At 34.5% G+C, this 21,757-nt stretch overlaps 1 protein-coding gene across 8 annotated transcripts in view; it reads right to left on the bottom strand.

Annotated features, from left to right (window-relative positions):
- NFIB (nuclear factor I B) overlaps nt 1–21,757 on the bottom strand; it is a 231,543-nt gene that overhangs the window by 45,830 nt on the left and 163,956 nt on the right. For all 8 annotated transcript variants that reach the window (XM_054500856.2, XM_054500860.2, XM_054500858.2 and 5 more), the window contains exons 5-6: nt 21,124–21,244; nt 19,211–19,329 (exon numbers count right to left, since the gene is read on the bottom strand). In XM_054500856.2, the coding sequence (XP_054356831.1) occupies nt 19,211–19,329; nt 21,124–21,244 (240 nt within the window). The remainder of the gene's footprint in view (nt 1–19,210; nt 19,330–21,123; nt 21,245–21,757) is intronic.

The following is a 21,757-nucleotide window of genomic DNA, read 5'->3' as shown; positions in this document are numbered from 1 at the left end:
TGTGGTACTCTGAAGCAAATCCCAGATATCATATAACTTTGCTTCTAAGTAGTTCAGCATGTATCTCTAAAAGAAAATAAATCTTTATTAAAAGAAAAAAACACCAAAACTTTATCACACATATAAAATGTACACAATTTGCATTTTTGAGTTTTCCTGAAATTAGAAAAAGACCTTATGGTGCTATTAATATAAGAAACTAATTATCATTACATTTTACCATTTGAAAAATTACCTAAGTTCTGGTAAAGGCATTCATAAAATTAAATATGCACTTTCAGTATGGTGGCATTTAAAGTATGAATATGCTACTGTAAAGGCCGTAGACATCACAGTCTACAAAAAATGCCAGGCGTATTTGTAGCTGTAAGCTACAATTTGTGACTAACTGACTGTTGTGAATCTATCAGAACTTTGATGAGTCAGAGAACCATTTCTGTAAATCTTTTTCAAAAAAAAAAAAAACAGAAATAAATTGTTCATAAAACCACAGCAATTAATGCCACTATAAAAAAAAGAAAAAAAATTTAAACCATGGTTTAAAAAATAGACAAAGAAAGCTCATTTCAGCTATCTTCAAGATGCCAAAAATAATACTTAATTTCGCTTAAGAGCTATGTGATTTCAAAAGGTAATACTACAAATATAGGCCTTTAACTAATGGATGTAAAATCATAGACATACAGATTATAAAGAGGTGGAAAGAACCTCTATTCTGTCTTTCTTGTTATAGATGATGCGATAACTTGCCATTCCAAATTTTTAATTTAAAATTAACTGTTTGAAAAAGAAACTGGGAACTTTTCACTGATACTCTTCTGCTTTACCTATGTTTAAATATAAATTTCAAGTAAAATGTAACTGGGTAAATCAGTTTCTAAAAATTCTATAGAATAAATAATAAAGCATAATTATACCTCATTTTAAAATAATTTAGGCCAGGTGCAGTGGCTCACGCCTGTAATCCCAACACTTTGGGAGGCCGAGGCGGGTAGATCGCCTGAGGTGAGGAGTTCGAGACCAGCCTGGCCAACGTGGTGAAACCCCGTCTCTACTAAAAATACAAAAATTAGCTAGGCGTGGTGGTGGGCACCTGTAATCCTAGCTACTTGGGAGGCTGAGGCAGGAGAATCGCTTGAACCTTGGAGGCAGGGGTTGCAGTGAGCCAAGATAGTGTCATTGCACTCCAGCCGCGACAAGAACAAAACTCTGTCTCAAAAAAAAAAAAAAAAAAAAAATTAATGTGACCACAGCTTGAGAAACAGAACAGTGTCATTCTGGGTATGTCATTTCTGGAGAAGAGGATCAATTAAGGCAATTGCAACTACTGTAACTGTATCAGACTTTTCATTAAACTCAGGCAAATTCATGGGTCTCCTTTTGTAAAGGGCACATAAATCAAGGGTGTTTATATAGAAGTTGAAGATGATTATGTAATTTTTAATGTAAATTATATAAATTTTAAGAAGCAAAGCATTTGTATTTTCTTAGCCAAAACGACACACTTGCTTTTACTGAGTAATTATTATGGGTCCATTTATTTTTTCAATTCTTTTTTGGGCATGCACCTAATAATAATGGTACCTTCATAGAGGATTATACAGACCAACACAGAAGAAACAGAATAAAGTTTGCTGTTCAAGTTGCAAAAGGAACCACAAACTCTTTCCTTAAACAACAAAAGTAACTTATAATAGTAAATATAAGAATGGGAAGGTTCACTGACCAAACTGAAAGGATTTGCTTTAGAAACAGGTGAAGAACGGTAGTATCAGAATACAGGTTTAATTGCCTTTGTTTTCTCATTAAATGAAATTAATTCTTGGCCCATTAATAAAAATATACTGCTACACAGCACGCAGAAGACACTATGCTAAGAACTTAGGAAGACACAAAAGTGAATCCCTGCTCAAAAAAAAAAACAAAAAAAAAAACCCTCTCTAGACTAGAAGGGGAAATAAAAGATCAATTATCTGGGGAAAAAGTAAGGATAGAGCTTCTAGCTACTACATTTTAATCATGAACCAAACTAGTATTATTTTAATTTTAATTTATTTTGAATGTCTACAGTCTAAAAGACTTCATGCCAAGGTGAAAAATGATATTGTTTCTATGTTTAATGTGCTCATATGCTACAAAAAAAGTTTGAAGAATGAATATATAGAAGACATACTTTAAAGTGACCTTTCTGTGAAGAAAAACAAATGCCACGCTTTTCACAATCTACTGTCCCTCAAGCAGGAAGAATAATACATAAAAAGATTAAGTTGAAAATAAGTTGAATAATAATAAAGTTGAATAAGGAATAAATATATAACTTGAATAATGCATACATAATAATGCATAAGTTGAATAATACATAAAATAAAGAAGCTGAAAAGAGATACAAAATGATAGGCAAAAGATTAGCTGATGTTCCTACTGGTGGGACGGAGGGAGGAGTTGCTGGTAGTTGATGAGAAAGAAGGACAGGCCAGTGATGGCTTAAAATCAGACAAAACAACTTAAATTTGATTTAGAAAGTAATAATTTATAAATGAATTGATTTTAGAAGAAAAAACTTTCCAAAAATTTGACTTTTTTTTTTTTCTGTTCTCACCACCCTTTTCACTTATACCTGGTTGAACCAAAAATTTTCTTCCTAGTCTCCTCCAGGCCTTCCTCACCATGGCACTTTATAAAAACCAGCAGCTGGCATCGTATCCTTCAAACAGTATCTTTCTCATTGCAAGATCTACCACAGTATCACATTTTTAAATAGCTCTTTTTCTTTGTTATTCCATTTTGTTTAAACTTCAGGGAAGCTAATTTTCTTATGGCTTCCGTTAGGAGCAGGAGAAATATGTTTTTAACTCTGTGCCATCCCTGGTCTATGACATTCCCTTGAACTAGAAAATGAGGCTTTTCCACTCTCCTTATTCCACCCATAGAACAATGTTTCATCCACTGAACAAACTTGTTTTCTCCTTAAGTAATCTCTCTTGGAAAACCCTGAGATCTAGATTTCATTAATGATCTTTTGTTTGTATCTTATATTACTTTATGGATTTTTCATTGTTATTTACTTGTATCCACAGCATATACTTTTTTTTAAAAAGGTGACTAATGGCTTACTTCCTAAGGAACATGCTTTTACCAAAAACACAAAAAGATGTAGAGGCTGGAAGAATATGCTACTTGGGAAGAGAATGAAAAAAAAAGTAGAAATGAAAGAAAGAAGAGGTAAAGCAGGCACCGTGTCTAGGCAGCTTATTTTAGAATCTCTCGCATGTGAAAGAAACTGTATTATGAAGTGATGACTAGTAGCGCAGGATGAGAAAAATAACCATAGCCAGTATATCTTAAAATTCATGTTCCATGAATAAATATCACCAGATGAGAAGTAGCGGACTGTAAAGCAAAGAGAAAACAAAATCAATCACTGAGATTCTAATAAGTGTGAGGAACTATGGCTATGCATCAAGATGCCAAACAATACCACGTGGTCCCTGTCTTGGTGACGCTCATGGTTTAGTAGAGAGGGCAGAAATCAAAGATAGAAATGCATTAAATAGTTGCAATCATAATAATATTGGATTGCAGAAAGAATTCTTCTTAATGACAGATTAGAGAGAATAATTTTTTAAAAAAGATTCACATTGATGGTGTTATTCTTCAATGTGTACACCCATGTTTACATTTATAACTGGAAAATTAGCTATGACTTTAGAAACTCATCGTGTAGTTGAATATGTAATAAAAGATCACCATGTAAGAAAAAAGTTCAAGTAGGCTACTGAAAAAGTTGGTTCATTTATTCTTAAGCATCCCTTTAAATAAGTATTTTGCAAAATCAAATTATCACATGATTTTTCCTGACCATACTATATATATTTCTGGCACTGTAACATATATATATCCTAGGCCTTGATGTGTCATTTATTTCACATCATCCCTTCAAAGAGATAAGGACTTAAGCAAATAAAGAGTTAGATCAACTCATCTCCCAACAAGGTAATTTCATCTACAAAGGAAGACACTCGCTGTGAAACACAGCGTATGTACTTGACTCATCGGCGGCTTGCACAAATGGCGCTCCAGATGTATATCTGTTCAAGTCAGCCCAAGGCAACAATTTTGATCAATTCTAATGTGATAAAATGCTGCAGGGAAAGTGTGCAGAAACGTGTTTACGTCAGCCCTTAATTAAACTGTTGTTCACTTCCAAAGAACCTTAGGAAACACTAATGAGACATGAGTTTTGGCAATTTCTTCATCAAAGCAAAGACCCCTTCCTCAGTCTGTAGCAGCCTGTCATCCAAGTCGCTCCCGGGATAAATGTCACATGGCACTCCAATCAGTTAGCCACCTGTTAGTAGAACTTCACTGAAGTCAACTAGTGATCTAGGGCAAGCTCAAACAGCCACCTTAACACCTGCCTGTCTGGGACACCTGCTCCTTTTTCACATATAGTAGAGCAATATGTTAGCTTTTCCAATATGCTCGAGTAGATTAAGGTTACAAATCAGACTTCTAAAGCCTACATAGAAAACACATAATTTTCTTTTTTGAAAAATTCCTTTTCTTCCCTATAGTAACACAATTTTTAACAATTTCAAATTAATTATGTAAGAACACACAAGAATTCTTGAATTTCTGGAAGCTATTATTTTCAGCATACCATATCACTAAATTAAAATGTATTCACTGTGCCAGTCCCATGATTTAGTCCTTTTTCTAGGATAAAATAGTCCTATTTCTATCTGGTTAACAAAGAAGTAAATTGCCTCAAAAGGTTTTAAAAGTCTAATTATTTTACATATTCCTAAATTGTCTTCCTTATTTACATGCCATACTTGTAACTTGTAAACAAGTCTAAATGAACCCTATAGAGACAAGTCACCATTTGCTGGCTACTTTTATTCTCCAGTATTTAATGTTAAGGTTTGTTTTATTGCTAAGTGCTTATAAAGCTATAATCACTGTTAAAAATATCTAAATATCTTCTTTACTTTTCACATTATCAAGCTGCTGAACAATTTACAGGATTCCTCTTTTTCCTTTCTATCTTTTATTATTTTGCAAATTTCATTTATTTATTTAAATTTATTTAATTATTTTAGAGACAAGGTCTCACTCTGTTGCCCAGGCTGCGGTGGCACAATCATGGCTCACTGCAGCCTCAAACTCCTGGGTTCAAGTGATCCTCCCATCTCAGCCTCCCGAGTAGCTAGGACTATGGGCACACAATCACACTCAGCTAATCTGTAAATTTTTAGTAGGGACAAAGTCTGGCTATATTGCCCAGGCTGTTCTGGAACTCCTAGTCTCACGAGATCTCCTGCCTTGGCCTTTGAAAGTGTTGAGATTATAGGCTTGATCCATTGCACATGGTCTTCTTTTTTCCTTTCTTCCTTTTTTTCTTCTTCTTTTTTTTTTTTTTTTTTTTTTTTGGCAGAAGAAAACTCAAAGTGTAATGAAAACAGTTGCAAAACTTCTGTTAACTTTGACCCTCTGGTATCATATTGACCAGAGGAGTCTGATACAGACCAGAGAGGGAAAGAACATACATAAGCACACTTAGCTTAGAGACAGTCCAATGGCTGGGATTTGACAAGATTATATTATATTGACAAGTTTTATCAAGTTGATACACCCTCATAATTTTTAAAGTTCTTCATTTTTTGGACTTTTGAAAGTATTAGACTTTCATAGATTTTTTTAAAAGAGTTTTATAGTTAAACAAAAATTCTGAATATCGAAAACCTCTTCAGAGACCAAATTCATTGTTGGGTGAAGGCAAATTTGGTCAACACATCCATCACTCCACTGAAACTCTGTCAAGCAACACAGCACTGAAAGTGAAAAATGAGCTTTAGCTTAACTGGGATATTTCTGCTTTCCATTAAAATGTTGGGTGGAAGCTGGAAGACAACAGGAAAAAGAAAAGAACCATCTGTATAAAATAATACTGTTATTTAAAATAAATAAGGTAGTAAATGAGAGGCTACCAAATCAAGTGTGTGGGATGAGTTTTGTAGCTGAAATCTGACATTTTTACTTCAGGCCACAAATCCAGAGTCAGTTTTGAGACAAGGAAACAGTCTGGGCTCTGTTCCCAGAGGACAAGGAGAAGGCAGAGAAGATGATTGCTAACTGAAAGCTAAAAAGACCACAATTTCTCTGCCTCTGTTTTTGCCCTGGGAGAAATAGTGTTGAGGAGAGGAAAGTGTCCAGGTTATTTATAAGTGTATGAGTGTTATGTAGAATAAGACAACTATTAAGGCCAGATTGCGGCAGCATCTAGCCTGGCAGATACTTAAGATCCCAGCCCAAAGCTTTGATGTATTTATTTCTAAGGATCTCCATGTAGAGAATGACAGCAATCCTTACTTTAACAGGTTTTACCTAATAAATAAAGGACTGATGATGGGTGAGGGTGTGTGTCCTGGAGGAGGAAGAAAGGAGAGAGAGACCAAGTAGGCTCTGCCTTTACTTGAAAGCTTTGTACAATCCTTTGTACAATACCCTCTCAATTTCTCCATTTTCTTCACAAATGGAGCTATCCTGGCTCATGGGGAGAAGATACATGGTGTGTTCCTTGATGGCTTAAATAAAATATAAATGATTAAAAAAAGAGGTGCATGGGTAAAGTCATTGGGCCATAAAGAATGTTCTATAAATTTCTATCAGCGGACATGCTTCGAAATTGCTTACAGAGCCATGTGCTACATTGAAATTATTACGGCTTACAACAATGGAGTTAAGCCATTCAGGCACTGCTCTAGGGAATGTAAATTGATAAGATATATGCCAATATTTACCAAAAGCCTTAGAAATGGACATAAGATTTAACTTAGTAATTCTACAGTAGGAATGTATTTATTCCCATAGCAAAATTTCACTGAACTTCTACTTGGTGATTTCATGCCAGGCAGTATGCTAGGGACTGGGGACAGTGAAAAGAACTAGACAAAAATCACCCAATCCAGATTAGGCACAGAGTTACATGCAATGATGTTCACTGTATCTCTCTTTATAATATAAAAACTCCAAAACTATCTAAATATTCATCAGCAAAGTAGATATTTAAAATTCTATGGTGTAGACAAAGTATGGCATATTATGTACTCATTACAAAGTGGAAGGCTGGATGGGGTGGCTCATGCCTGTAATCCCAGCACTTTGGGAGGCCGAGGAGGGTGGATCAAGTCACCTGAGGTCAGGAGTTCGAGACCAGCCTGGCCAACATGGTGAATCCCCATCTCTACTAAAAATACAAAAATTAGCTGGCCATGGTGGCGCGCATCTGTAATACCAGCTACTGGGGAGGTTAGGGCAGGAAGAGTTGCTTGAACCAGGGAGGTGGAGGTTGCAGTGAGCCAAGATCACACCACTGCTCTCCAGCCTGGGTGACAGGGTGAGACTCTGTCTCAAAAAAAAAAAAAAAAAAAAAAGGAAATTGAAGGATATGGTAAAATGCCATTAGACTATAAAGACAAAAAAACTTACAAAATAGCATATATCATATAAGCTCAATTTACTGCAAAAATACATTCATAGAAATAGAATGCACCGAAATGCAGAAAAATACATAGAAAAACAGGCTAGCATATATATAATCAAATACTAACAGAAGTTATCTTTATGTGATGAGATTACAGGTGATTTTTATTTTCTTCTTCATATTTGAAAGTTTGTTTTTTCAAATTCCCCACAAATAACTATTACTTTTACTGTAAAAATTGTAAAATACATATTTTTGGGAAAATCATTGCCTGTAGCTCCACAGAATACTATAAATGATTCCCAAAGCTGGGTTGACAATATTGAATCCTGTTAGGTGTCCAACATTACACTGCAAGAAGGAAAGCTTCTTATTAGTTTAGGTACTGGATATTGCAAAACTGTAAAATGAAATGCTTAAATGTAACATTTGCAATTTAGTTGGCTACAGGCAAAACAATGTCTTTTGAAAATACAGTGAAGAGAAAAGAATATCTAAATATCTGTGTCTAAGGACTCCTCTAGATGTAAAATTTTATGATTGTGTGGCAAATGTGAACAAGTCCTTCCCACACACTCCAAGTTAACAAAAAGCTCTGAATGTTATGACAAGACATATGGATGTAATCCCACTACAGTAGTTTGATGATGATGCCAGATGATTCAAAAAATAATTAGCTGCCATGTTAAGAAAGTATCTCTTTATATATATATTTACATTTATCACACTCTAAAATAACACTGGAAAAAATGGCAAGCTACGTTAAGAGGAGATAAGATGTCATCTTCAATTAGATTTCTCAACCATTTTTTTAAAATTTATGAAATCAGTTCCTTTTCACACAAGAAAGTATGGTGGTCTTTGTGTTAAATAAATGAAATTCTTATTTTAATTATTGAGTTATTTAATCTTAATTACACTTGAGCATATTATTGTATTCCTCAGTAAAGTAAAATATTTTCTAATAGTTTAAGTCTCTCTTGCCATATATTTTAGCCCAAGCACAGTTAAGTAGCATGTTCCTACAAGTCTCAATTTTATCACTTCTCTATAAAAAAGGTCTCGAGGCTACACCTACACCCAATACAAAGTTAAAGCAAACCTCTTTGAAGCTCACAAACATCTTCCAGAGACACTTAAAAAAATCCTTTGAATAACGAAGAACAGTGCTAAAACAATGAATATGGCATAAATGAAAACTACTTTTTAAAAACACTTCAAAATGCTTTTGTTCACTAAGCAATTTCATTTTAACAGACAGACAATGATAAAGTGTCTTGAGTAATGTGTGTAAACCTAATTTGAAAGAGAGAAAAAACATCAAACAATTATGCAGGACTTGGAGCATATTTTCGTCGCTTATTAAACACTGGCATAGGTAAATAGCTGCTATTCACCATGCCTCTCGGGAAAACCTCTTGGCTATGGAGGCTTATTAGTGTTAAGCATCTGAGAGCCATGGGCTATAAAATAAAATCAATACCATAACCTTAACTGTAAAAGTCAGAAAGATACTGGAAGAGTTCTAATTTAACAAGATTACAGATGAGTTTTCAGAGGAGAACATTTGGGGAAAAGCCATACATTTAAAAACATGTATGCTACAAGACATCTCGAGGTTTTTGTTGTTACTAATGCTGTTATTATCCACGCTGGTAATGGTTAGGGTTGATTTAACTGATGTGTTACTTTAGTGGATTTACAGGAAAGTCCTATAAATGATCTGGAACTTACTTCAAATAAAATCATTAAACTGAGGTAGTAAACTAATTGCTTGAGAACAATTATGATTTGATGTGATTTAGTGTGGTAGAAAAAGAATTACAAAAATTTTAAGGTCATCAGTTCAGCAGCTCAATGCAAATATGATTACTCTGCACAATATTCTGTTGCTCTTAATGGAAAAGGAGTCAAAATTGGTATAAATTGTAGCGTTTAAGTTCAACCTAAATCTATATTTTTTCTCCAACAAATGTAGATGAAGAAAAAAAGACATTCTGTCAATGAAATTACTATGATGGCATATTTATTATCCTAATGGTTTTAGAAATCATGTGAAATTCATCAGTAACAAAACCTCTATTTAGTAATGGACCAATTACATTTGTGAGATAACGTCAATGAAACCGAATATTGTCACAGGATAATGGTCTCCCATTGCTACATCCCTAGTCATTTAGAGAAAATAAATGTTGCTGTCTGGCTGAGTCATTTGTTTTCAAAGTAGGAGACACTGATTCCATAACAAGGTTCTGTTATAATAACTCAATCTCTATCAATCATTTGTTGCACCAGAATGGTGCAGGACAGGACATGCATTTGTGAGAACTGCGCATTCCTCAGGTGTAAAGCAAAATATACAGGGCCTCCAAGCACATAAGCAGCCCAATTATTGTTATTCAATGAGAGTGCTTAAAATGAACATTCAAAAAACAATTTAAGAAACAGAAAACTTTCTGAATTTTCCAAAAGATCCATGTTAATGACGGCTTTGAAAAGACTCAAGTACTGAAGATCTTCAAATTCTTTGACTCCAATAGATTCAAAATCTAAAATGTTAGAACACAAAGAAACCTTAGTATACAACTTTGTTATTTTACAGATGGGAAAACTCAAGATTTACTGAAGTTAAGTGATTTGTCTAAGACCACACCAGTATTTAGAGTTTCCTAATCACAATTACAGTGCACTAGGCTTAAGGCAAAAAGACTAGAACGGAACTAAAAGAAAACATATGCATGATAATAAATACATACTTTATTTTTATATTTTGACAAATATAGCTCATTTTAAACTGGCCATATATCACACACTTCTACTAAAGACATTCTAGAACTTAGGATTATTTATTACTACCTTATTAAATGGAAAAGTGATTTTAACCTGATTTCAGTGCAAGGACTACATGCATGAATCCCTGAGGAGTTTACGAGCCCCTATGAAGTTATGTGCATTCATCTGTATTGAAGTTTCATGCATTAAAAAAAATTGTAATAGAGGTTTTACAATTAGTTTGCAAAATCATAAACATAATATCTCAATGATGTTATCCCAAATATAATATCCCAAATATTTGGGATACAGTATTATATAGTAACAATGAGCATGGGTTTCTTCAGCTAGAGAGACAAGGGTTCCCATTCTACCTTTGCTACTTATGATCTGCATGATCTATGATGAGTTTCTTAAGCATTGTAATGATCAGTCTAGTAAGCTGTAAAATGGGGTTTCTGTCAGGTTTAAAAGAAAAATAGATATAAACTTAGCCAAGCACCTGACAGAAAGGAAGGGCTCAATAAATAAATGACAACCACAAATGGCAATAGAATCTTGTTTTCCTTGTTTCATTTACATGTGCATGTTGAATTTTTAAATTTACATGCTTTCTTCAATAAATAAATAATACAGAAAAAGGAGGTGAATAATCAGTGTAGGCTAAAAAGAAGGTGAAAATACAAATATAATCTATGGACTAAATTTGAGTCCTGATTCAAACAAGACAACCTTTGAGATATTCTAGGGAATTTGAACATGGATTACATGTTAGATTATATTAAGAAATTAATGTTATATTTGTTAAATTGATAATAGTACTGTGATTATGTAAAAAAAAATTCACTGTTCGAAACACTCAGATCTATTTACAAGCAAAATGACAGATATCTGGGATTTGCTTTAAAATACTTTCAAAAACTGGGAGATAGTAAATGCAATAAGACTGGCAAAGTGTTAATAACAGTTGAAGCTGGGTGATGGTACAGTGAGGTTCACTTAACAATTCTACTTTCAATATTCTCCAGGCCAAAAGACTTCTTAAAATTGTGCTTAAACATTCATTTCAAACAAACTCTTCCCCACATTTATTCTTCAAAAGCATTCATATCTTCAGTTTATTTTAGTTGAAAAAATTTTAATCCTGGCACTAATAATAATAGTTGATTTATATGTGTGTGTGTATGTATATGTAAAGTTTTACCATCTCAAAATTTTGTTTTGAGAATTCTTTCAGAACCCTGAAAACTCACAAATACACCTCTATTTTCTCATTCTAGTTCTGTTAGGTCTAACAGAGTCTTCCTTAAGCTTTCCAAGAAAAGTGTCCCTCTGGGAAGACTTGCGAAGCAGTGTTTAAATCTCCTAGGCCATTTGTAAGTTTACATACTGATTCCTTAGGCAGGCTGCAGGATAACAGAAAACGAAAAAAATCCCTTGAACAAAGATCTAGGCTCTGCCATTCATTACTCCGGACAGGACAGCCTCTCTGATCCTTGGACTACTTAGCTGTGAAACAGGAGCTTGAATTATGTCTTACTAAGGGTTCTAATAATTTGTGATCTGTACCCAAAAAATCAATTTCTTATTGTATATGATATTGGGAGTCTAATAACTCAAATGACACTGGCTTTCCAAACTACTTCACAATAAGCTTAAACATGAACTCAATATGTAAAGAGATTTGAAATAAAACCTTTTCTTATGCAGAGAAACTTTGTATGGCACACTATGATATTATCTCCCATGGGTTTCCCACTTCCCTATTTTAAGCTGTGTTCCATCAAGCTAGAAACCCAGTATTAAATAGAAAGTTGTTATTTTTTCAAACTAATTATCTATTGTGGTTTTTCTGCAAAATGCTGTATTTTCAAATATTTAAGCCTCCAGAGCACAGAAATATGAGCACGACTTTTCCATATTAATCAGTACCAGCCCTTCTAACATGTATACAAGTTTACCCCATCCAAAATGCTATTCTTGATTAGAACACATGAAGGGGGAACAAACATTCACTAATTAGGAGGCAATGTGGGGAATTCTGATGAAAGCCTTCACCAACAATTTATTGTTTTCCTTTCCATTTTGAAGAAGATCGTGTTGTGATTTTTCAATTACAGCAGTGTAGCAGTGTAGTTGAAGAGGCATTCCTCTTCAGGGTGGAAGCATCCTTGAAGTTTGCTTTCCAATGCCAGGGTACTACCTGGAAATTCACTTAGAGTTCTCTACTTTTGATATTTTCCATAAGAAGAAGCTAAACAAAGAAAGTTAAAAATTGGGCTTGAACATAAAATTCAAAACCATCTCTTCTTCACATTCATCCATCAAAAGCATTTGTAGCTCTCTTTTTTTCTGGTTCAAAACTTTGATATTTGAATATCTGCTATTTCATCCCTGTGATACAAACTGCAGGAACGTAAGGAATTGTTGGTGTTCTATTTGGTCCCCAAAGAGAACTTAAAAACTTCTTCCAGTATGGTTACCAAGCTGTCTGCACTGCCATTTTCTAGGACTTCATTTAATGTTAATGACTCCCAGATAGCAGTTACTCATCCATTTATGAAAGCTGCTTATTCATTCAGCTCCCACAGCTCTAGAGAAATCTTGAGATTATATCATTTGTCAGACTGTGGTTTGGGCAAGAGCACTGTGTTCCAAAGTTTGAGCCTAGGATTAATGCTCCCTATGGATTCTTTGATAGAAATAAAAGGTTCTGAAGTCACAAACTTAATAAACATGTTCAGTCAAGAGCCACTCCTGGATATTCACAGCACACAGTAGCATATTAAATATTCTGCATATTCATTTATGAATGAAAATAGTTGAAATTTTTGTTACAAAAAAATTTTCCAAATTTAGCTGACCACTCTTTTGTATGTAGCATATCTTTTCACATTCCTAAACTCACATTAGGAAATGCTGGGGAGCCTGGTGTGGTGGCTCACACCTGTAATCCCATCACTTTGGGAGGCCCAGGTAGGAGGATCAGTTGAGTCCAGGAGTTCCAGAACAGCATGGGCAACATAGTGAGACCCCAGCTCTACACAAAATTTAAAAATTAGCTGGGCATGGTGGCAAGTGCCTGTAGTCCCAGCTACTTGGGAGGCTGAGGTGGGAGGATCACTTGAACCTGGGGGGTCAAGGCTACAGTGAGCCATGATCGTGCCACTGCACTCCATCCTGGGCAACAGAGCGAGAAAAAACAGAAACGCTGGCCTCTGATTCTGGTTCTGTCAGCATGCTATCACACTCTTATTTACTGTTACTTATTTCCTGATTGAGCACATAATACTAAACTGGCATTTTTACTCTCTAGCCCCCAGTGTTCCCTTGGGCCCTCTGGCTTAATGTGTTTGACATTTAATACTATATCCTTATAGAACTCTAGAAAGTGCAAATTGAAATTCAGCACAACAGTTAAGACTACCTTACTAATGAGAATATTTTCAAAATTATCAAAAATAAATCTCTAGGACTTGGAAACAAATTAAAATTTCAGAAAGACTTAACTGAGAAGACATTTATATAGCAGAACTGGAGACTTTTATAAAAATTAGTATTTTTATTTTTTAGTACCTAAGACACCAGAACACAATGCCTAAACATAGCTTGAGAGTCCAGTTTAATTTTTCAAACTATGCTCCAAATTGTAATAACATGCCAATATACCAAGTAGTGCTAGTTTTTGCTAACATGCCAATTTATTGATTTTATGTAAAGATTTACCGCTCATCGTCCTTAAAACTAAGCCAGCTCTAAAGCATGGAGTCGGTTCTCTCATAATCTTATTTATTTTAGTCCCCGATTTTTCTAAATAGTAAAAGTTATTTTTCCATTTGGGAGGTCAAGGGCTGGAAACTTAATTTATTCATACTTGTGTACCCAATGCCTATAAAAATTCCTCCAATATAATAGACATTTGACAAATTGTTCATTGAACCAAATTATCTCAAATCCCATACATGTAGAAATTAATAACATTTTACTGCATAAAGTCTTTTTGAATTTATATTTTATCTAAGATTACAGGTTGTTTAAATACTCATCTAGCTGAAAAGCTGTTCAAATTTCCATTTAGAAATCCCCAGCTGAGGGCAACCCGCTTGGGTCCCCTTCCACAATGTGGAAGCTTTGTTCTTTCGCTCTTTGCAATAAATCTTGCTGCTGCTCACAAAAAAAAAACAAAAACAAAAACAAAACAAAACAAAAAAACCACGTGAAATCCCCAGCTGCATACTGCAAATATATTTACCATATAATATTTTTTCTCACTAAATGTCTATTAAATGTTTTAGAAGTTTTACATTCAGACTTAGATAAATTAGTGACTATTAGAATGGCAGTGGCAAAGTGACCTTATAAAGAATTGTTTTCAATGTTCAAGCATACTATTTATTTGTCTGTTAAAGTACTAAGTGATATGGTTTAGCTGTGTCCCACCCAAATCTCATCTTGAATTGTAACTCCCACAATTCCCATGTGACATGAGAGGAACCTGGTGGGAGGAGACTGAGTTATGGGGGCAGATCTTTCCTGTGTTGTTCTCATGATAGTGAATGAGTCTCAAGATCTGATGGTTTTAAAAACAGAAGTTCCCTGCACTAGCTCTCTCTTTGCCTGCCGCCATCCATATAAGACGTGACTTGCTCCTCCTTCCACATGGAATGGTAAGTCCAATAAACCTCTTCCTTTTGTAAATTGCCCAGTCTCAAGTAGGTCTTTATCAGCAGCATGAAAATGGACTAACACACTGAGCAATGGAATACAACTGGATTTAGTCTCATGAGAGTAACTTGAATCAGACGAAAAACTATGACCTCTTATTTTTCCTCTTATATCAAAAGTTACAAAAGATTGCTCTAAAGAAAAATTTCAAAAAAAGTACATCAACTAGGAATTGAGTCTCTGAATTGACTCCGATGGAAAAAAAAATTAAGAAAGACAAGATCTTAATGGAATTTTTTATGGAGGAAGTACTGGAATAAAAGAAATGTTCAACTTGCCTGTTGATAGTCTAATCTGGTTCTATTCATTCATCATTAAAATCTTAAATGAAGAAAAACAATATCCAAAAAAGAAAGTTTTTAATAGAGAGAGAAGCAGTCAGAAGTTTAAGACCAGGATTTACAGAAGAGACTAAGCAAGGAGAAATATTCTGAAACATAGGAAAGAAATATAACAGTTGTTGGATACCCCTTTGCTAGTGACTCAGTATTATTTTCCTTTTCATTTCCTTCTGTATATATAAAATAATACAAAGTAAAAATATAAATATTACATAATATAGATGCTGACAAATTTAATTTTCATCACTATTCATCAGAAGAAGCAAATTATATAGCCCCCTACAAAATGTTTAACACTATTAAATTATGTTTTAAAATATTCATGTCTATATTTGCAAAAGTATAAATTACAATTCTCTTATAATCAGGAAGTTGTAACTTTTTGTTTTGAAAAGAAATGACATAAGGACATAATTAATTTATTATTGTAATATGCTAAAATAAAAATACTTTTTCATTAAGTTACTAAAATTGAATGAACATATTATTACATAAACCTAGATTTTGTGTTAATATTTTGCCTGATTTATTTTAAGAACAGAATACATATAATAATTTGGTCATATTATATCCTTCATTTTTGCCTACTCAGAATAAATCTCAATGGTTTAGGTTGGTATTTCAGATTGAAAGGGAAAGTAGAATGCCACATATTGTCCATAATTTTGTTATCTTTGATTCTCATACTTAATAAATCAATTTTGCTAAGGGCTATGTCAAGAATAGATTTTAATGCAAATTTAACACTAACAGAATAAGGCATACCCAGGAAATAATTAGTAGTAAATTTTTAGGATTTCTGCCCATTTTAAACACAAGCATATCTTAATCAACCAATAAATAGTTATTGAGTATCAATTAGTGCAGGGCTTTGTAGGAGAAAATATTATAAATACAAGACATGTCAAAGCTATTTCAATGACTGGAGTGGCACTCAATATGTGCTTTAGACAACTCCCTCCACCACAGGCAAGTGTGTCTAAAGAACATTAGAAGATGGACAAGAACAACCATTGGGCATTTTATTTTGCAAATTTTTAAAAAGCAATTTTCTAAGAACAAAAGGACTGCATTAAGCTTAGCAAATTTATAAAGATAGTACTGTATTGCCCGCATTTCTTCATTGTAGTTGAGTCTTCTTCCCACAATGGCTTATTGTGCATATTACGAAGTCTTCAGGGTCTTCAGAATTAAAGTGACAGAGTGTGTGTGTGTGTTTAAAATGCATATTTGAGAATGGAATATTCTTCCTTACTCTAAACATAATATGCCTTTACAGACTCCTCCAATAAGTCTAGTCATTTTGACAAAAGAAAATCACCAAGACAATACAATGTTTTCACAAAAAAAAGAATGACAGTTTCCCTTCTACTTTTCAAAAATGTTTCATAATATGATTTGAGATTGGCTTTATTCAATAGGCTTAAAGAGGAATCAGTTCTTACAAAGTGACACTCTCTATAATAAAGAACACCTACACTTCTGAATAACGCATCCATTCCCACACATTCACAAGGTTATTACCATTAAAATCTTCTCCAGAAGAATTTTCTGACAGGGAAAGTATGGCTTTGTTTAGAATAAGCTGACAATGTCAGTAAAACAAGCAATAAAATATAAAGGGTTGAGGGTTTTGTTTTTCGTTTCACTTCTGCAACTCTGGTAAAAGTCTCTATTATATCTTGCTTTCACTAATGAGACTGGTGTTCTGCCCATCAATGGTTCATTTATACAACTATTTATTGTACTCCTACTATGCACCAAGTGTGTGTTAAGTGCTGGTTACAGTAATAGTCAAAATAGATAAAGTCCCTGCTCTCATAGTGTAGACAGATTTAGACAACTAATCCCATAAATAGCTATATGATTACATATTATGAGTACAATGAAAGAACAGTACTGAGTGTTGACAGAGAAAACTAGGAAGACAGAATTTAGACTGAAATTTCTCAATTTAAGCTGGGCTCTAAAGGATGACAAAGAGTTTGCCAGATGAAGAGTTAGAAGAGCATTCCAGAGGTCACAACTTATAGGAAGGTCCCAGTTGTTGAATTCCCAACTTTAAATAAAGCAGTGGGCTCAAGTGCAAGCAAGAGGAAGCAGAATGTCACCTGCCAAGGCTATGGCCTGTTGGTCATATGAAAAGATTCCCATTTTTTCCTGAGAGTAGCGGGAAGTGACTAGAGGATCTGAAGTAGGGGAGTAATATGCTGTTATTTACATTTTATAAAGATGATTTTTGCCTACTGCCTGAAAAATAGATTTGGTGGGGTCTCTCATGAGGGGAGTCTCACAGACAAAATTCCCTCTGAGGGGAGTCTCACAGTTAAAACTCTCCAGTTGAGTTTCATATCCTTGCATAAAATGACCCTTGTCATCTCCATTATTTTCCTCCATGTGCACTGTGTCCAGCCACATGGCACACACAGCCATTCTCAAATTTGCCTCCCCACCTAATACATGGTTATGCTTTTGTCTCAGTTCCCACCACCACCCTCTTCAGCCCCTCACTTCTTTACTAGTTAAAATCTCAAGGAGATTTAGGTGAGATTTAGGAACTGAGCTTTGGGTCAGTTGTGCTAAAGGAGGTACACTTGACTCAAAGGCCAATGTCTCCATGAAGATTTTTCACTGTTCTTTAAACCCCATGGCACTCGGTATAAAAAATTTGAGCAGCAAAGAAGGAGCACTGAATAAGGAACTGATTTTGACCTTAACTGTTAAGGCCCAGAGTTATGTGTCTCCTAAGAGTACTCAACATAGAGTACCCCAACCCTCACCAATACACACCCAAGTCTTGGGCTGAAAACCATTATTCCTTTCTTTTAGATTTTTTTTTTTTTTTTTTTTTTTTTTTTTTTTTTTTTGGAGACAGGGTCTCACTCTGTTACCCAGGCTAGAGTACAGTGGTGTGATCACAGCTTACTCCATCCTCTGCTTCCCAGGCTCAACTGATCCTCCCACCTCAGCCTCCTGAGTAGCTGAGACTACAGGCGCACACCACTATGCTTGGCTTATGTTTTGTATTTTTTTGTAGAGATGGGGTCTTGCCATATTGCCCAGGCTAGATTTTTTTAATGCAGAATTCCATTTAAAAGACAATTTAAAAATACATGTTTATGCTGCTGACATAAGATCTTATTTGCACACATGCTTACATACCAACAAAAACTTCAGTTGGCTAATTTTTCTATTTCCATGCTTAATAATCTCCCTCTGATTGTGGGGGAAAGCATGGATATGTCTAATGAAATGTACTAAATCCAACAGACTTTAAGAAGAGCTAAGTCTCAATCCTTCTGGGTCTCAATACCCATTTCTTAAAGTTATATTTCTCCTCAAAGCTGCCCTAGAACTGGGTCACAGTTTTATCTAGAAAGCACAGCTAGATTGACTCCAACACAATGTATCTTACATTACACTTTTCTTTATTGTATATGGTCTACCTACTTCCAAAAAGAATTGCAGGTTCCTTTAAATGACAACTTTCAGTTCCTGGCACTCACAAACTGCTTAAAGTTTGGCTCCCTGCAACGCTCCATAGAGAGGAGCAGGCAGATCTAATTGAATCACAGTTTGTGGTTCTGCTGTACTCCGACCAACAAATGCAGACAGACCATAATCAGTCACATACATAATTGTGGGTTCTAAAATATCATTTTGTCTAAAAAAACTCCGACGAAACATGTAAAAATAAGATTTTGGATAAATTAACTTTGATGACATTTGACTAACATATTATCTCAAATATAATTCTACAGGAATCATTTTATGAAAAAAATATACAATCCATATTGGTTTAATTATGAAATTTTGACTAAACGAAACTTAAGAAACGAGCCAACATTTTACTCATGGTCTCTAGAGGCATCTCCTTATTACTCACCTTGGTCTCTTTCATGCCATGTTCGACTTCCAGCAGCTGGTGAATTTGGAGAGGGGTAAAAGTCTCCTGTAGGACTTGGTTCCATATTTTCATCTATGGATATAGTTTTGGGTCTTTTGCTGTTAAAATATGGCAATGGTTATATTAATGGGACTTCTGGGAAGATGTGTACATTTTAAAGTAAATGATCTGAGAAGATCCTTACTGTGAAAATTTTCATAAGCACAAGTAATAATGGTGAGTATTCAAGATATCAATAGTAATAGCAAATATTTCTAGTTGCATATACCATTTATTATACCATCTTATATACCTAACCTGTCTAACAAATATGGTGTTCATTATATTTATCTTTCAAATGTATTTCCACAAAAAATTCCACTAATAAAAAGTGAACTCTTAATGTTGTTTGCCTTCCAACATCAAAATTGTGTTATTGTGTACCTGACTCATTATCATTATCAATACTGACAATGTTCCTTTTAATAGCACTTGTTATTGACAATGCAATCCAAAGAAAAGGTAATAAAGTAAAACAAGAGCTTTGGAGTCAAGACAGTCCTAGTATAAAATCTTGAGTAGGCCACTTATGAATTGTTAATAGTAAGCTCCTTAACTTACCTAAACTCAGTTTAATCATCTGTAAATTGGAAACAATAAAACCTAGTTCAAAGGCAGACGGTTGGAAGGGTAAAATGAGTTGTTAAATGTAAAGCTTTTAGTTAAGTGGCTGGCATTTAGAAGATACTTATCAAACAGTAATTCTTAGTAATAACTCTATAATTAATAATAAAAAATTATAGTACTTTACTGATTATAAACTATTTTATATATTATTCTTTACTTTTTCTTAAAACTTAGATTATTGATTCTTTATTCTTAAAATCGACTGTGAAAAAAAGAAGGCCATTGCCAAATTAAAACTAAATGGCACACTTTTAAAATGATACTTTTTTTTTTTTTTTTTGAGACTGGGTCTCACTCTTTCACCTAGGATGTAGTACATTGTGGCTCAATCTTGGCTCACAGCAAACTCCACCTCCCAGGCTCAAACAATCCTCCCACCTCAGCCTCCCAAGTAGCTTGAACTATAGGTGCTTGCCACCACACCCAGCTGATTTTAGTATTTTTTGCAGAGATGGGGTTTTGCTATGTTGCCCTGGCTGGTCTTGAATTCCTGGGCTCAAGCGATCCTCCCACTTCAGCCTCCCAAAGTGCTGGGATTACAGGCAGGAGCCACTGTGCTCAGCCAAAATGATACATTTTAATATGGAAATGTGACTCATCTCAATGAATAAGAAAGGTGAATATCCAGAACAAAGATTAAGAAGCTATTTTATACCCATACTGATTAACACAGACTGGTTAAACCAAATCTCAGGTAAGGTAATATTTTCATTGGTAACAGAGAGTTAATTAAATTAGTCAAAAAACATCAACTAATTGAAGAACTTGGCAAACTGTGGTCTTTAATTTTAAGGCTAGGTAAATGACACATTTTATTTTTTATGTTTCATTATCCTAAGCTTAGATGTAATATTTGGGTAAAAGTTACCAGGAATCAGTTATAAACCAGAGATCATTGCCACAGCAACATCATTTTTAAAGTCATCAAAAGATTTTGTTAACTTGTAGCATTTTAATATTTCCTACAACAGGACAAAAATCATATTAATATATTTTCCTAGTTACCTGTCCCCCTGAAAAAGATTTTTTAGACTGCCGTGTACAACAATTACATTTAATTTGTAACAGCCAAATAAATTTAACCAGGAAAGATTAAAAATCTGTGTACTACCAGCAAAAATTATTTCCCATCTCTCTCTACCTACCTACCTATCTATCTGCCTATCATCCACCTACGAACCTATGTGTGTATCAGTTGAGAACATGAGCAGCCCTTCTTTCAGTACCTGCTTGGTGGAGAAGACAGCGACCTCTGAAGATTGACCCCCGAGTTCATGTCATGATAGTATGGTTGGCTTGGGATTTCTCCAATTGGGAAGTTGACTCCAGTTCCCTGGGTTATGGGCGCTGAGGAATAAGACAAAGAAGCACTGGGAATGACATTCATATTTCTGACCTCTATTCAAATGTAATAATCAAGAATCTTCCATGCCTCTGGTCAAAGATAGAGAGAACTTTCTTCACCTTAAGCCTCTAATACCCACCATACAACCTGGGTAAGACCTGAAAACTTGCTCACCTTAGCAACGTTCAAGCTTGGAAATTTGAGGCAATCAGATTATAATCACTGGTTACCAGTTTCCCTAATCCTATTCCTCAACCTTCTTTACTCACTCCTTTATATTAGTTGACATTACATCTGTCACTCTGCTAGTTAAAAATGCCTTGGAGGAAACAGAATATACGAATCCTATCACTCAGCAACACCAAACAAGCTGCTTTGCACTACTTAGGCTCTCAAAAACCAAATCATTGTTAAATAAATACACATAGAACCGTTTCACAAAAAAAAGCAAAAATTATTATTCACAGCCTCCCAGTTAGGATATAATAATAATTATTAATATCATGACTTCTAAT

The sequence above is a fragment of the Pongo pygmaeus genome, chromosome 13 (assembly GCF_028885625.2).
Source record: "Pongo pygmaeus isolate AG05252 chromosome 13, NHGRI_mPonPyg2-v2.0_pri, whole genome shotgun sequence".
NCBI classification, from domain to species: domain Eukaryota; kingdom Metazoa; phylum Chordata; class Mammalia; order Primates; family Hominidae; genus Pongo; species Pongo pygmaeus.
The sequence above is the reverse complement of the archived record's forward strand: the minus strand, read 5'-3'. Positions and strand labels throughout refer to the sequence as shown.